We start from the raw sequence: 15000 nt of genomic DNA, 5'->3' as shown, positions 1-15000 counted from the left end.
GCTGGCTGGAAGCGCCACGCCACCGACACCGGTACCCACGACGGGTAGTGGGGCTTGATGATGCACTGGAGGTCGAACGACTCGTTGTAGGTCACCCCGGGGGTGCGGGAGATGGCTGTGACAGCAAAGCCGGCCTCTGGGGAAAGAGAAAAGGGCTGTGAGAGACACCTGCCTAACAAAGACTTGCTGCCAGCATGCAAAACCTAGAGCATGGTCATCCAGTCACAGGCATGGAATAATCAGCCACTTGGGTTGTGTCGGCTCCTTGTTTGCAATCGCGAAGTGGCACGAAAAGCAGCGGCAAAACTACACGTCATCTAGTGCCTGTGCAGCGAGGACTGTCTGTGTGAGCACTGGCTGCAGCAGCAGCAGAACCGCGCTCGGTTTCTGCCCAGAGAAGTGAGATCCCCCGAGACCCAGAGGGCAACCAGCCAGCCCTTGTGTGCTGCCAAAGCCCTGCATGGAAACCCATCAACACAGCAACCAGGGAGCAGTGACAGGTAGAGCCTGTCCCATGCCAGCCTGACCGCTCGCACACCCTGTTCATTCACATCCATCACTAGGGCAGGGGGTCCCCACACCTCCCCCCACCCCAGGTCTGTGGCTGGCTGTGCAGGTGAAGGAAAGATGAAGAAAGTGAGAAGCAGCAGCCTTTGTTCGTGTATCAAAGAGGTGGCAGCGGCTACAAAACCCCAGGATGGAGGCAACTGAAAGAGAAAGAAGCTGGTTGCTCCTGTTCTTCACACAGTATGGCTTTTGCTTCTTTTCCAGATCACAGCTGCAGGACAGTGCTGTATGCAGTTATCCTCTCACATCCACCACTCTGCATGCCGGTCAATACATTTTGACTTGTTTATTCCCAGCACCTTGTTTGTTTAGGGGAATTTAAAACCAGCAGTCTACCAGCAATTTGAAAATAACATATTCCCATATTACACTTCCGGTCAGAGTATTTCCATCACTCATTTATTCTGAGCTGCAGAGATAAGTATCTTCTTCTCTTCCAATCACTTCAGTGTGGCCAGCAGAAGTAGCATGGACCTTGTTTTCCACCATGAACATCCCCAAGAAGCACCTCCTTCCTGGTAGTCTCTGCGGGCTGTCCCATGCTGGCTGGTACCTCTCTTCCCTCCCTCTGCAGCACTGACTGTTCTGGCACCCAGCACAGCCTCTGCCCCAGGGGAGAGTCCAACAGAAACAGGAACGTCTTCTGGATCCATACAGAGCTTCAGCCTGCCACTGGCTTGGAAGTATAGTTCCAGATATGAGCTGGGAGCTCACTGCAACCCAGAGAGCTGCTGCCACAGGCCAGACCAGCCACAGCACAGACACTGCTGTGTCTGCACATTTCCAGCCAGTGCCTCTGCAGCCCCATGGTGTCACTGTGCCAGAGCTCCAGTATGTCTAATTGCTGAGAAAACAGGTCAATCTTTGGGATTAAAGCCTCTTGCAATGTGTTCAGTGATTACCCAGGAGAGGAGAGGGAGACTCAGGCTGTCTCCCCTGCAGGACTGCTGCATCTCATTCCCACGTAAGCCTTTACCTTCCAGTCGTGCAGCAGCCCTCCTGCCCTGTCAAGTGTGTTACCAGGCCCAGCTCAGAGAACTCTTGAGCCAGCGACGGCCCTAGAAAGCCAAATTATTTTCACCAAGACCAGCAGACTTCATAAAGTTTGATCTCTCGTTGGCCTGGGCAAGGAAGCTTCACAGAGGGACTTCTCTTGACAGCTGTGCGTAAGGCAGGTGGGTTTCTGAGGTCCTCAACTCAACTAACACACTCACGGCACTTAACACACAAAGGTCCTTCTTCCTTTAAGACTTGGTACAAAAGGAGAGAAGTCATGCATAAAAGCAGGCAGATTTTCTGCAAGACCTTCTTACAAGAATATAGCAGCCCCCCTCACCCTGCCTGCTCCTTCCTTCCCCAGCCAGTCCCTGACAAGCACTCAAGATCCTGAGAAGTTCAGGGACATATGGTCTCATCTGACAGCACATCTCTCTTTTGGCTGTTGCTTCTGAACCACCCTGTAGATAGATTTATGGGTTTGAACATCATCTGTGCTGGTTCAGCGAAAGAGTTTCTTACCCTGGCAGACTAGCAAATGATTAGACCTTAACTTGAAATGTGAGTGCAACTAAATTTACTGCATTTTTTTACTAGCAATTTCTGTGGCCATAAACCTCTTTTGCTCTTTCTTAGTACCTTCCATTTGAGCTTCTCAGGACTCTTCAAAAAATTACTCTGAAGAAAAATTATCAGATTCAGCTGCAATGAAACAATACTCAATATTTTCTCCGTAAAATGTTCATGAGCTACTTCAGCTTTGCTCATTATAAGAAGAGGATCTAGGAATTTCTTATAGCTCACAGAATGTGCTCAACAGATGGCAATTTCTGAAACAAAGCATGGAGAAGGATGGACAACTACCTTTCCATCACAACTTCTGGAACTGTTGGGCAATTCTGAGCATCTTTAATTTTAACAAGAGTAAAAGTAATACATTTAAAAATCTCAGCACTTAATCTCAACAGTTCTGCAAGTGGTAAAGAGACAGGCCAATATGTGGACTTACAGCAGGCCAAACGCTGCTGACGTCATGAGGAAGACACCATTGAAAGCAGATGGGAATGTGCCTTTAGTTCCTTAAAAACTAGCATCCCCACATGCTTTGAGAAGCTATATAGCAAAGACTTCTAGCTCCGGACAGAACAGGCTCTGAAAAAAGGTAAAAAGTGAAGGGGAGTGAAGCAGGAAAAAAAGAAGATTTTCATCAGAATATGAGAGAACTTTGAAGTCTGGTCTTGCACAAATCTTGCCAAAGCTTAAGATTAATACCGCAGAGAACCAAAAAAAAACCAACCCTATCTCAACCCTTCACTAGAGCTCCCCAATTGTTTACAGTCCTGGCATTCTGCAAATCAGTGGCCTCATAGGAGCAGTCATTCCTTCTTCAGTATCCTGCAGAGCACTTTGGGAACTAGTCCAGGGCTTGATATAGCAAGGTCCTGAGCAGGACCAAAGTAACTCACAATCCATGAAAAGTGCCTAATGCACTGCCTGCCCTCTCCCATACTGATGTGGCTTCACTGTGTTTGAAATGGAGGAGCTCTTTGGCAGAGCAGAGTACCAGCTGCAATGATCCCACGTCCTAGTTTGGCTCAGTCATGGGCAACGTTGTCGTTCCAGGCCAGCAGCTCAATGCCCCCTCACAGAGGCGAGGACCATTCCTGATCCATGTCTTCTGCAGGCTTCTGATGCTGTCAGAGATGCTTGTTCATTTTTGGTGGCTGGGCCAACAGGTGCCAAATGTTTGTCTCTCGTGGCCTGGTACGGTTTACCCAGAGCCAGGCAAGGAGGCTTCAATGCCCACGGGCTGCTGATGCAGCACCACCACTGCACTGCCCATAGCTTGGCTCCAATACTAGGGGAACATGTCATGGGATGGGTAGCCTCTCTCCTGGAAGGATGTTGGAAGCACTGCCCTTCTCCTTAGTCACCCCTTGCTTTGCTCCTGCCACAGCCACCCCTCAGACTTTGCCCCCACAAGCAATGGGGCATGCAGATGTTTTGCAACAGCCAACCAGGAGCTGTGGGTGAGCTGCCAAGGACCTCCATTTTGCCTGCAAGCAAGGGCAGGAGCGCCAAGAGAAGCCCTGGTTATTTTCAGGTGACCTTCTCAGGGTCGGGGGCGGGGGCAGGCATGCGGGGAGCACAGCTCCACAGCCCCCATGCCTCGAGTACTCACCCAGAGCAGTGATGGACACCGGGGTGCTCGCGTGCCGCTCCCCAACAATCTGCCACTCCCCATCCACCGCCCGCGTCCACTCGGCCACCCGGCACTCGTAGTGGCCCTCATCTGCCTTGATGCTGTTGAAGATCTCCAGGGTGAAGGAGCCGGGCCGGACCTGCTCCACCTGGATGCCACCATAGCTGCTGCGCTCAGCATAGGAGGGGCCCGGCTGCAGGGTGCCCTCTCGGTCCAGACGCACAATTTCGCTGCGCCGGTTCAGCTTGTCCACCAGCTGCCAGACGATGGAGAGGCGGCTCTGCGGCCCGAAGCCCGAGCGCACGTTGCAGCCAAAGCGCAGGCTCTCTCCTTCCAAGACATTGCTGGCGTTGTTGACAATCTCCAAGGAGATGCTGGTCTCTAAGGAGAAAAACGCATACACACAGGGGAGATGATACACACTCGCCACTTTTCGGTTGGTAAGAAGGACGCTGCTGGCCAGAGAGGCTTTGTACCAGGTGCAGGGAACTGCCCACACGTTTGGGTCCAGGCACGTCTCAACCTCACGCGTGACCACATCCAAAACCAGCTTGTGGGCAGCGAGCTGCTCCTGGTGACTTGCACACTCAAAGCAGGTGTAGGCCAAAGAAATCTGCCTATGGCTTATGAGACATTGCCGTATCTTCTGGTCACAGGTCCGGGATAGGATCTCAGCAAAACTTGAGGGAATTTGTGTTGCTACAACACACACCATGTGCAACCGGCTCTGACAAAAAAGCTTCCAGCTCCCTGGGATTTTCAATGCACATCATCCTGATCATCATCTTGCCACGTCCATTCCTACAACACCTTTTGGGAGAAGCTCTCCCAAACTCCCATCGCTAGCGACACTACAGGTAGCTATCAATGTTTGGTAACATCAAAAAAACCTGGCATCTTGAGCTTCCCAGAGTTGTAAGGCTTTATGGCTGCTTTTTCTGAGATACCGAGTGCTGGTTTCTCCTGCTGTCTTCTGGCTGAGTTATGGACACTTAGCACCTTTGGAAAATCAACATATTTGTTCCTAGAGCTGGTGATTTATTAAATGGCAAGAATGAAATCTGTCTGAAATGTGGCCTACAACCAGACATTTGTCTATGTTTTAGACATTTGTCCAGTGCAAGATTTCTAGCTACAGTAGTTTTCAAAGCCAAATAAATGAGACCAAACATTGGCAGGAGAGAAAAGAAATAGAATTTCTTTTGGAGAAATGAGGAGGAAAAAAAAAGCCGGAGGAAAGGGCTGCACTTCCCTACAAAGCTACGAGTAGGAAACAAGCATCGCAAAAAATCCTCTTCGATTTTAGCCTGTCCTTGGTCAAAACCCACTGCCAAGATAGCCTGGGCAACACTTGCATGGTTCATCATGCCACAGCTACTTGAGATGCAGAGAGCAAAACAAGGAATGAGTCACTGGACCCCCTCCTCTCAACCCTTTGTATTTATCACCTTCATCTGACAAACATAAAAGGCATTCACGCAAGTCTCTGGCAGGGTTGTTTTCACCAGGGTTGGCAGACACACAGTGACCATGACAGAGCTCCATGCTGTAGAGCAAAGAGGGGGTCAAGAAGCACATGAACGCTAGTTTCTCCCAGTACAGCTGTCTTGCAAAACAGCTGAGCAACAGCCACTGAACAGCCTGCAGGAACCCAGCAGCTCTTAGGACAAACTAGGGCCAAGCTGGACTCTCTGTTACACCTGCTCAGTACTTTAGAGCATCCAGCTCCCTGCAAAGCAAGGTAAGGAGGTAAGTGTGAGAAGCCAGTCAGGGACTGTCACACACACCTTCAACTCAAGGCCAAAATAGCCACCTTGGAGCCATTACCCAAAGTGGGGGCATGTTTTCCCACCTAGGAACCTAACACATACTTCTCCTCCACCATGCCCTTCCTGTGAAAAACAAAATCTTGCCAGTTGCAATTTCAGGCCTCCATCGCATGCTAACGTTTATTCTCTCTCTTCCCCACCACCACAGCTGGGGCACATCATGGCTTCACCAGCTAGCTGCCCAGTAAAGCAATGGCCACAGGAGGTGATAGGCAAGACTCTACTTACTGAGCGGCAGGACGGTGATGGGGATGTTCTTCGGCCGCTTGCTCTCCTTGTCGATGAAGTCCCCTGTCACAGTCTTCTCCCGCTCAGTCACCCGGCAGTTGTACTTGCCACTGTCCTCAAGGCGGAGCCGATAGATCTTCAGCACAAAAACGTTGTCACTTTCTTTGGCTACCTTGAGCTGGCCCAGAGCCTCACGCTGGGCAAACTCGTTGTTGAGCACCGGCACGGCGTTGGGCCCCAGGCTGGCAATCAGGGAGCTGTTGAAGGCCCAGGAGATGGAGAAGTAGCGGTCAGGGACATTCTGCGCCTCCAGGATGCATCGAAACTCCACTGGCTCACCCACGATGTATGTCCGCTTCTCCGTCTCCAGCCGGACGCTGAACTCCTTATCTGGGGAGAGACAGACCAACTCACGTCAGCGTGGCATAGCGGACCAAGACAGCTAGAACACCTTATTTGAGGTATTTACAACCTGCCACTCCCTGTGTAGTCAACGTCACTCAGACACGTGCCTCCACAGGGCTTGCTTTGCTCGGAGAGCCCAGATTGGCTGTGCTGCAAAAAGGGCAGCTCTCTGCCCAGCAAGCAAGAGCTGCAAGGCCTCCCCAGCCACAACCCTCTTCCCCAGCCATCTCCTGGGAGCCGTTCTGCTGTGACAGCAGCATCCATTCAGTGGCACTGTGGGATGCAAGCTGAAGCCTAGTTCTATGTGCACCCTTCTCCTATGTGCACATTAGAGGCAGGACCTTTGGGAATATCAGAGAGGAAGTTCGAGCTCAGCTGGGTCTTTAGATCCTTAGCAGGAATCCATGCTGTGGGCTGCAAGAAGGATTTTTACTTGCAAATGAACCTTGTGCAATACAGAAGTGCTTGCTGAAAGTTTCTGTTTTATTGTCTGCTGTACCCCTCTTATCTCCTCACTAATCAAAATTTTCATTGCCTGTGCTGACAAGTGCTTAAGATGTAAGTTTTAGCTCCTATAGCAGCCCCAGATGGCTGGCCACATCTGGAAACAGGGCCTGCTACCCAAGCCCCACTGCTGCCCTGATGTCCCCTAGCTGCTATTTGCTGACGTCTCCCTCAGGCCTTCATCGCCCTCCTTCATCCTGCTAGCAGCTTCCCAAGAGTGGCAGATGGCAAGGGAGGGAGCCAAACCCCAGCCAACTAACAAGGCACAGCCCAGTTCCCCACCTCTTCCCACCACCCATCTGAGCAAGAAAAGGCAGAGGAGACACTCACCAGTGGCTTGCACATTGACGATGGCACCCTGGGAACGCTTGCGGGTCATGGCATACCAAGACTTGTCTGGGTCCTGGATCCACTCCACTGCCTCGCAGTAAAACTCGCCCTGATCCGACGGGTGGAGGTTGTAGATGGTGAGCTTTGAGGTGGTCTCCCCCACTTTGTCCAAGCGGATGTCCCCCGTCGCCTGCCGCTGGGCGTAGGCGCTGCCAGCCCGCAGGACGAAGTCACGGCTGAGGGAGATGACCTCCACGGGTGTCTCACTGCCTCGCTGCCGGTACCAGCCAATGGAGACGTGGCTGTGCTGGGCTGTGCTCTTGGACACCTCGCATTTCAGCTCCAGGGAGTCGTGCTCCACTTTGTTCAGCGTCTGCGGGACTGCCGTCACTCGGAGCGAGTCGGGAATCACTGCAGCCATGGAGGATGGGGAAACACAGCCCAAGAGTTAGCATCACTGAGTCTGAAGCCAGGCCATTATAAAGGAGAGATGGGGGAAAGGTTTCTTTTTAGGGTTGCAATTAAACATTAAGTATTAACAAAACCCTGTTGGCTCATATTTATCCCACAAAAAGAGGAGAATCATCCTTAAAGCCCCTAGCTGGGCAAGACTGCAACCTGCAGCACATACTCCAGCACCGTGTTTAAATTCCTGCCCAATGGCCCCAGTGACAGCACAGGGTTTGCCACCATGCCGTAGAGCAGCACAGTTTAATTCATCTGCTTCCCATCAAGGCATCTTGTGATGGGCAACCCCCCCTTCATCATGTGCTCCCAAGCCTGCTTTGTGACCCCCTTCCTGCCCACATCCTCTAGCCACTCCGTAGCCCTGGCATGGTCTCTGTCACTCAAGTCACCACTGGGGCCAAGCTAAACTTAGTTCCTTTAATCTTGCCTCATAAAAAAGTCAGGAAATCCAATTCCCCTTTCCTTAGTTTATATCGTTTCATGTTTCAATGGCCCCCTCAAGCCAAATGAAGGGGTTTCAGCATTCGGAGAGAAGCGGCTTCTCTAAGGGCCATGAAATGCAATTGCAGCCTGCCCAGTGCCCAGTCCTGGGACACACCAAGACACTTGGCAATAAACTGGTGACTACTTTTCCAGTTGATTAACCAGAAGAATGAAAGTACAGCTGCTAAAATCAGGATTAAAAAGAAATTGCAGACCCCAAACTTGTTCACTTTTAGCAAGAATCTTAATTTTAGCAAGATAAGACTTTCCAAAGTCTTTTTAGGCTTTGTTGTCTCAAGAAATATCACATGGAAAGAAGACAGCAAACCTCCCCAATTCTGCAGACAAGGCAGTGTTAGTTAGTCTGCTAATGCCCACGGTTTCAGCATGTACCGATGAAATATAATTACCATATCTCAGTTCAGTTTCATTCACAGCACCGGCAGGTTTGACAAAATTAGCTGAGCTGCCGAAAGCTGCATCTGTTTCATTCAGGCCTGGCTACAAAATGCAATGAGCTGCAGTGAGGATAACCGCTGGGATTATTGATGGCAGAAAAGTCAAAAGCAGAAAGGGGGAAAAAAACAAGACATGAGTGGGAGTAAACAAGAGGGAAATCTTCCTGAACGCTGGACAGGAGTGTTTGCTTTGACCACACATGCATTACACCCAGGGAATTTACTGCTCCTGACAGGTAAAGTACCTGTCAAGGCCATTTACATGGCAGCCTACTGCCCTCATCCCTGCAGCCACAACTTCTCTTCCCTCCCATCCCTCATTTTCCTTGCCAGGGCTGCCGTGCCCTGCCCACCAGCCATAGACTCTGGCAGACCGCAGCCAGGAGCCCACCTTGCTTCACGTTTCCCCCTTCCTCTTATTTCCAGCAAAGCAGAGGAGTCAGTGGCAACTAACCTTGCTGGTTCATGCCACACACACGATGAGATTCAAATTTCTCATTTGAAAGCTTTCTGAATAATTTCCAGAGCCGTGCAGCTCAGCTGTCTTTGCCCTCCAGCCACAAGCTCTTAGAACGTTTCTTACATTACTTAAATAAATTAAACCGGATCATCACCTGGAGCCCCCTGCTACACCAGCCTCCACACAACAGTGTACAGAGTGAAAGCAGGTATCCATGAAGCAAACTTGTCTGTCTTCCTTCCCCCAATTTGAGAGCCCTGGGTACCTCACCAGGTGCCTGTGTGCCCCCCCTGCCCTGCTCAGCAGCATGTCTGCTCACTGGCTACGGGCAGGCAGTGCCTTGGTCGCCCCGGGAGCCTGCCTGGCTCTGCAGGGCAGGTACAGGGCAGGCACTTGGCTTGCCAGACACGGAGCTGCCTGCTCCCCAGGAGCAACGCTGAGAAGACCGTTGGAAGGCTGGGTCTCAAGCAGGCACTTGCCACAGTTTCCCAAGCAAGCTAGAGGCTGGCACAGGCACCATTTCACCAGCTGGAACTGTGACTTTGTTTTTCCAGTTCATAACCTGACTGGAGGGTTAGCATCTTTTACACCACGTGGGCAAGCTCTTGCAAAATCCATTCCTGGAGAAAAATCAGGAGGTGGTAGTGACATGATGTTGAAGGCTGTAATTTAAGTGTGGTAAAGCCTGACATGCTGGTTTGCATTTCTCCTGCTCACTTGATTAAAAAGCCAACATCAGCTTCCTGGATAGAGGAATCCGTAAGATTCAGTAGCGTGTGCAGCCTCAAGGCTTTCATCTTGAATCAGCCCAGCATGAGGATACATTTAGTCACCTTCCCAAACAGGAGGACTAGAGACCTACTCGCTAAATGACAGCCCAGTTTCCAAAGGATCAAACATCTGGAGAAACAGACAGGGCCCTGAGCTGGCCCGGCCAGTGGGAAGGCTCTGGCACTTCACACCACTGCTCTCGCTTTTGGCCAGCGAAGCACAAGCTGCTTTTTAGATACACTGTAAGATGTGCCTGGAGTACCAGGTTTGGGGAAGGGGGAAGAGGGTAGGAGAAAGGGGAAAAGAGGCAGCTGAACGTGACAGCAGGTCACAGCTCATTTCAGAAGCTCAACGAGCATTTTGTTCTGAGTGCTGCTGAGCACTGGGGACTTCTGCAGCAAGGCCACGGGTCTGCTGAGGCTCACACACTGCTCCCAGGCACTGACCCCGCTGGCCTGTGCTGACAAGAGGGCTACAGGCATGTCTTAGCCCATCAGGCTGGAGCAGATCAGGCCTGGAAGTCATGGAGAGAAAAACAAGCAGGGAACACCTTGAAGGTGCTCTCCAGGGCATGGTGGCACAAGTGGGGAAGTGTATTATCAGAAAAGAAGTTCCTCCCAAGCCAGTCATCCTGTTTGAGCTTCAAAGATCTAAGCTTGTGGATCAGGACACAGGTGATTCTTCGCATGGCGTTCACCCAGAAGCCCTGGCTCTGCTGGAAGGCATCACACTGCTGAGCTGCCCGCACTCATCCTGCAGCCACCCCTCACGGGAAGCACCAGGGTTTCCAGGGGCACTCTGCAAGCTGAGCTCCACTTGAAAGCAAGGGTAAGGTTAGGCAGGTGTGAGTTGTCCCTGTGTGAAGGGGAGCAGGGACACACCTGACTCAGAGATGAGATGGATGCTGCAGGATACATTGTCTCACTTGCTCTTTCTCAACTAGCTCCTGCCTATTTCTCACCTCTTTTCAACATGCCACCCAGGCAGCCTGCCTGCATTTCACCCAGCATCCAGCCTTGCCTCCTTCTTGTGCCCCAACACAAGTGCACCGCTGCAGCTGTTATGACCCCTATAAGCATCAGCAGAGCTCCTCTCTCTCCAGCATCAAGGTTACGTTTGGGAGCGAGTGGCTGGATAGGTGGATAAGTGGCTGAAAAACACCTGCTGGGAACAAAACTATTGTGCTACCACCATCGCTGAGCCAGACTATTGAGTCTGGCCACAGTTGACAGCATTGAGCTTCTACTCAGAACACTGAAAAAAAAGAGCAAGATACAGCATATCTTATTAGTCCCCAAGGCAAAGGTTACTGCAGAGGCCACTGGGTACTTGGTGGTGGGTGGGCTGCTAAACACAGCATGTTCAAAAGTACCCCCAAGTTTCGAGATCTGCTGAAGCATGAAATGTAAATATTGTCACTAGAGGGCGTCAGGGACCCAGCCAGGGAGAGTCCCAGGCCCTTGCTGCCAGGACAAGAAGGAGGGAGCCCGGAGATGGTGCCCACAGGCATCCCTGGTCAGAAAGCCTGCACACACAGCTCCAGCTAAACCCGCCTCCAATGCACCCATCTCAACAAGGCACAATCAGTTAGCGCCTGGTGACCCAATTCAGGCTAGCTTGAGGAGAAGGAACTGGCTCACAGTCTCCCAGAAAAAAAGTGGGGAGCAGAGACTGGAGTTCCTGAGCCTGGACTTGGTGCACACCTCAATGTCCCCTCCTCCAAGCCCCAGGACCAGCTCCCTTTGCAGCAGCTCCCAGTGCCACGCTGAACTCTCCTTCATGTAGACAAAGACAACTCCCATCTCCCTTTTCCCTTAACTCGCTCTGGTTCATTCTTGGGTATCCAAAACCCCAACCACCTCCAAGGGGCAGGCTATCAAAGCTTTTACGTTCTAGACACAAACCAGAGAGCTACCAGCATTTCATCTACTCACAAGATAGCAAACCTGCCTGAGATGCTGTGTCTTTGTTAAGTGATGCAATAGGGGCAACAGGCTGGGAGCTAAAGGCTTCCTAGCTCGAGCTGGTAAAGAAGAACAGAGAAAATCACTTAGCACCATGGTAGCCTTACACACTGGAGGCTCTACAGGAGTAAAGCTACTTACATGGGCTACCTACTACAGTGGGACGATCTCAGTGCCACTGTAGTACAAGTAAAACCCAGCAGCCTCTTCTTCCCTTGGATTTTGTTACAGGTTTTACCACTTCAGAGGCACTGCATGGCGTTACCTTGTGTCCTCAGCTGCCCACTTCATACTATCTGCTCGCCAAGTGTCGAATGTGAGCTGTTTAGGAAGAACAAATACATATACTCCCGACTCCTAGGGTGCTGCTTGTGGCACAGAAATAATGCTCTGGATTTTGCAGGGAATTAATGTGAAAGTTATGTTTCCATCTGCCCCACAACATCTTGTTGCCCTGCAGGGATCCAAGCTCAGCACCATGAACCTCCTTCCCCAACCCCTCTGGTTGTGCATGCAAGACAAAATCAAGCTGCTCAAGAGGAACCAGTGGAACAGCAGAGAGGAATGCCAGTGTCAGTAGTCCAGAGATGAGCACTGGAAGGCACCAAACAGCACCACAAACAGCACCGTGGGTGGGAGTGAAAGGCACAGGGACACAGCATTTTGTTATTACCCTCTGCAATCTGCTAACTCTCCTGTGGACACCCATACCATCCCACAGAAGGAGGGAGGGTCAGCCACCAGAGCCACAAACAGCTGGAAGGGACCTGTCCTCTGCCAGCCACTGCAAGCTCTCAGGAAGCCATGCTCCATATATCCCTCCCCCACACTTCTATTGATTTCCATTCCTTACAGGATCTGAATACGTGTGCACGCGTGTGGCAGGAGGAAGGGGGTGGTGATAAGACAGGAAAGATACCTAGATTAGCAGTGTAATCCTCTCAAGCCCTCATGCCTGGCAATTAGCTATACATGCTGATCCATACATGCTGCAGCACACCAGACAGTGCTCTTTCTCATCAATCAAAAGCTCATGTAATACCTTCAGCACAGCAGAAAACACATGCTGTGTTATGCTGCAAAACTGATGAAGACTCTCAGGTGTCACCTCTGCAAGCAGACAAAGCGAAGCGGATCCTGCTGCTGGTAGCATCCTTGCTTGTCTTTTTTTAAGTCCTGACTAGAAACCCACAGGTGGCCTGGGGTGGGCAGAAGAACACTTTGTTCCTATTGTTGCTGCTTGTAAGTTTCCCGCACTGCCCAAGATCCTACCTGAGACCAGAATTTGAGGAAACAAACCCTCCACCCAAAGGTGTACTTTCTCTGTGACTGAGAGTGTGAGGTCTCTGTGCAAACTTTCCCTCTCCTCTTCCTCACCTACCAACATAGAGCAACAGGCTCCTGGTACCACATGGAAAATGAAAATCAAGTGTTAATAATAATCTGGTTGGTCTGGGGATTACTTTCCTTCAGTAAAGCACCACCTGCACCAAGAAATAAGGATGGCTGAAAACAGGTTTAAATGAAAGGCAGCCAAAAGACCAGCAATTGTTTAACTAAACTAGAAAATTCACTTCAAGCTCCTGAAGGGCTAAGAAGTTGCGCTGTGGTCTAAAGCGACACAGTCAGAATATACTTTTGATCTTTGGGCAAACATTTAAACCTTATTTTAAATGAGAAATTGAACTAAGAAGTCATCAGCTGCTGCACAATCAAGAAATAGAGGGCGAAGCACTGTATCAGTACAACATTGTGGGTTAAGAGCAGGAAAAGAAATTAAAATAAAGAATGCATTCCCAGTTTGCACACTTGCAGCTTTTTAAAAGGGCAGTTTCTTACGATTCAGTTGCTGGCAGCAGGCAAAAGGGGAGCCGAAGAGTTAAGTAAGATGGGATTGCAGTTGTTTCACAGCAGTAGTAATAAAGCCTCCAATTACAATAGTATCCTTGTTGGTATATTGACGACTGGCTGGAAGGATTTTGCCAGCAGAAAGGCATTTCCAAAAGCAACTGGGTGAGTTCAAGAAGCCAGTGGGAAAGGACACAGGAAAAAAAGAAGCAGATGTAAAGAAAAAAAGAAGCTAATGTAGAAGAAAGGTAAAATGAGAATCAGACAGAAGACACAAAAATTGGGAATTAGGTCAGCTTTCTGACTCAGGGCCCGAACTTCTCACTTGCTGCAGACTCTGTTAGTTGCACACCCAGCCCACCCTGCGCACCCACTCAAGGCTGCCACTATGCTCCCTCTCTCTGCAACAGAGTCTTGTGGCACAATGGGCTCCCCACTACATGATGTGCCTTGAAAGAGGAGCTTCCTGGCCAAAGCCACGCATCCAGGCTGCGTGGGACTGCTTAGTCAAATGGCATGGTTGCAAGCCCATGCACCCAACCCAGGCACATGGGGCAGTGAAGTTCTCCCACAGCTTTCCAAGCCCCACACCAACCCACAGGGGTTGGCAGCAGGTGCCCTGTGGCTCCACCAGCAACTCCTTCCCTGTGTACTCAAGGCAGGCATGCAGAGGGAACTGACATGCTCAGTCCCAGCTCCTGCTTGTCCTTGATGGACCCAGGGGAGCTATAGCTTTCCCAGCTGCTCCTGAGTTCTTGAGTTCCAGGAGAAAGGGCACTCACCCTCCTCTTTGCTCTTGGGCTTTACTCTGGGGTTTCAGCCCCACCAGCACAGTTCTGTTCAAAGCAGTTCTGTGAGCCTTCTCCCACTGGCAAATGGTGGGTGCTCCTACAAAACTGCTGGTCCCCTTATCTCGACTGCTTCAGTTGCAGTGTGGCAGGTGCTGGGAGCACAATCACACCCACTGTCCCTGTATTTTGTGCCCCATTATTAAAGCTGCTTCAGAAAGCAGGGAATGCAGGCTCCCACTAGCAAGCTGCTTCTCCTCTCTCCACTCACTCTGTCCCACAGCACCCTAAGGAGCTTATTAGGGCAGCTAATTTAGGTGGAGAAGTTCAAATGACCTCATTGAATGAGAAAAAAAAAAAAAAAGAGAAGAAACCAGAACAGGGTGGTAAAAGGACAGGCAGCATCCAGCACTGAGGGTCACAGTTCATTCATTAAGCAAAAATTAGCTGGAGCATCAGTGGAGCTAACTGACTAGAGGCAGCCTGAGAGGCAGAGATGCAGGGGATACAGAAGTACCCAAAGAGCAGGAAGAGCTGGCTACATGGCAGGGACAGAGAGCAAAGACCTCATGTCTGCTTCCACCTCCCAGACATGGAAAGGAGGAAAACCTTTAGGTCCTCACACATGCAAATGTTTTTTGCAATCCTGCTGTGAGGCAGAAGAGTGTAAACCAGCCTGCAAGTGAAAAAAGGCACAA

At 50.7% G+C, this 15000-nt stretch overlaps 1 protein-coding gene across 1 annotated transcript in view; it reads right to left on the bottom strand.

The window, feature by feature from the left end:
* IGSF3 (immunoglobulin superfamily, member 3) overlaps nt 1-15000 on the bottom strand; it is a 69819-nt gene that overhangs the window by 28164 nt on the left and 26655 nt on the right. The window contains exons 2-5 of the mRNA XM_010005485.1: nt 7063-7473; nt 5824-6213; nt 3746-4147; nt 3-136 (exon numbers count right to left, since the gene is read on the bottom strand). Coding sequence (XP_010003787.1) covers nt 3-136; nt 3746-4147; nt 5824-6213; nt 7063-7473 — 1337 coding nt within the window. The remainder of the gene's footprint in view (nt 1-2; nt 137-3745; nt 4148-5823; nt 6214-7062; nt 7474-15000) is intronic.

Source organism: Chaetura pelagica, unplaced genomic scaffold, assembly GCF_000747805.2.
Source record: "Chaetura pelagica isolate M959 unplaced genomic scaffold, ChaPel_1.0 scaffold39, whole genome shotgun sequence".
Classification (NCBI taxonomy): domain Eukaryota; kingdom Metazoa; phylum Chordata; class Aves; order Apodiformes; family Apodidae; genus Chaetura; species Chaetura pelagica.
This window is presented reverse-complemented; position numbering and strand designations above follow the sequence as displayed.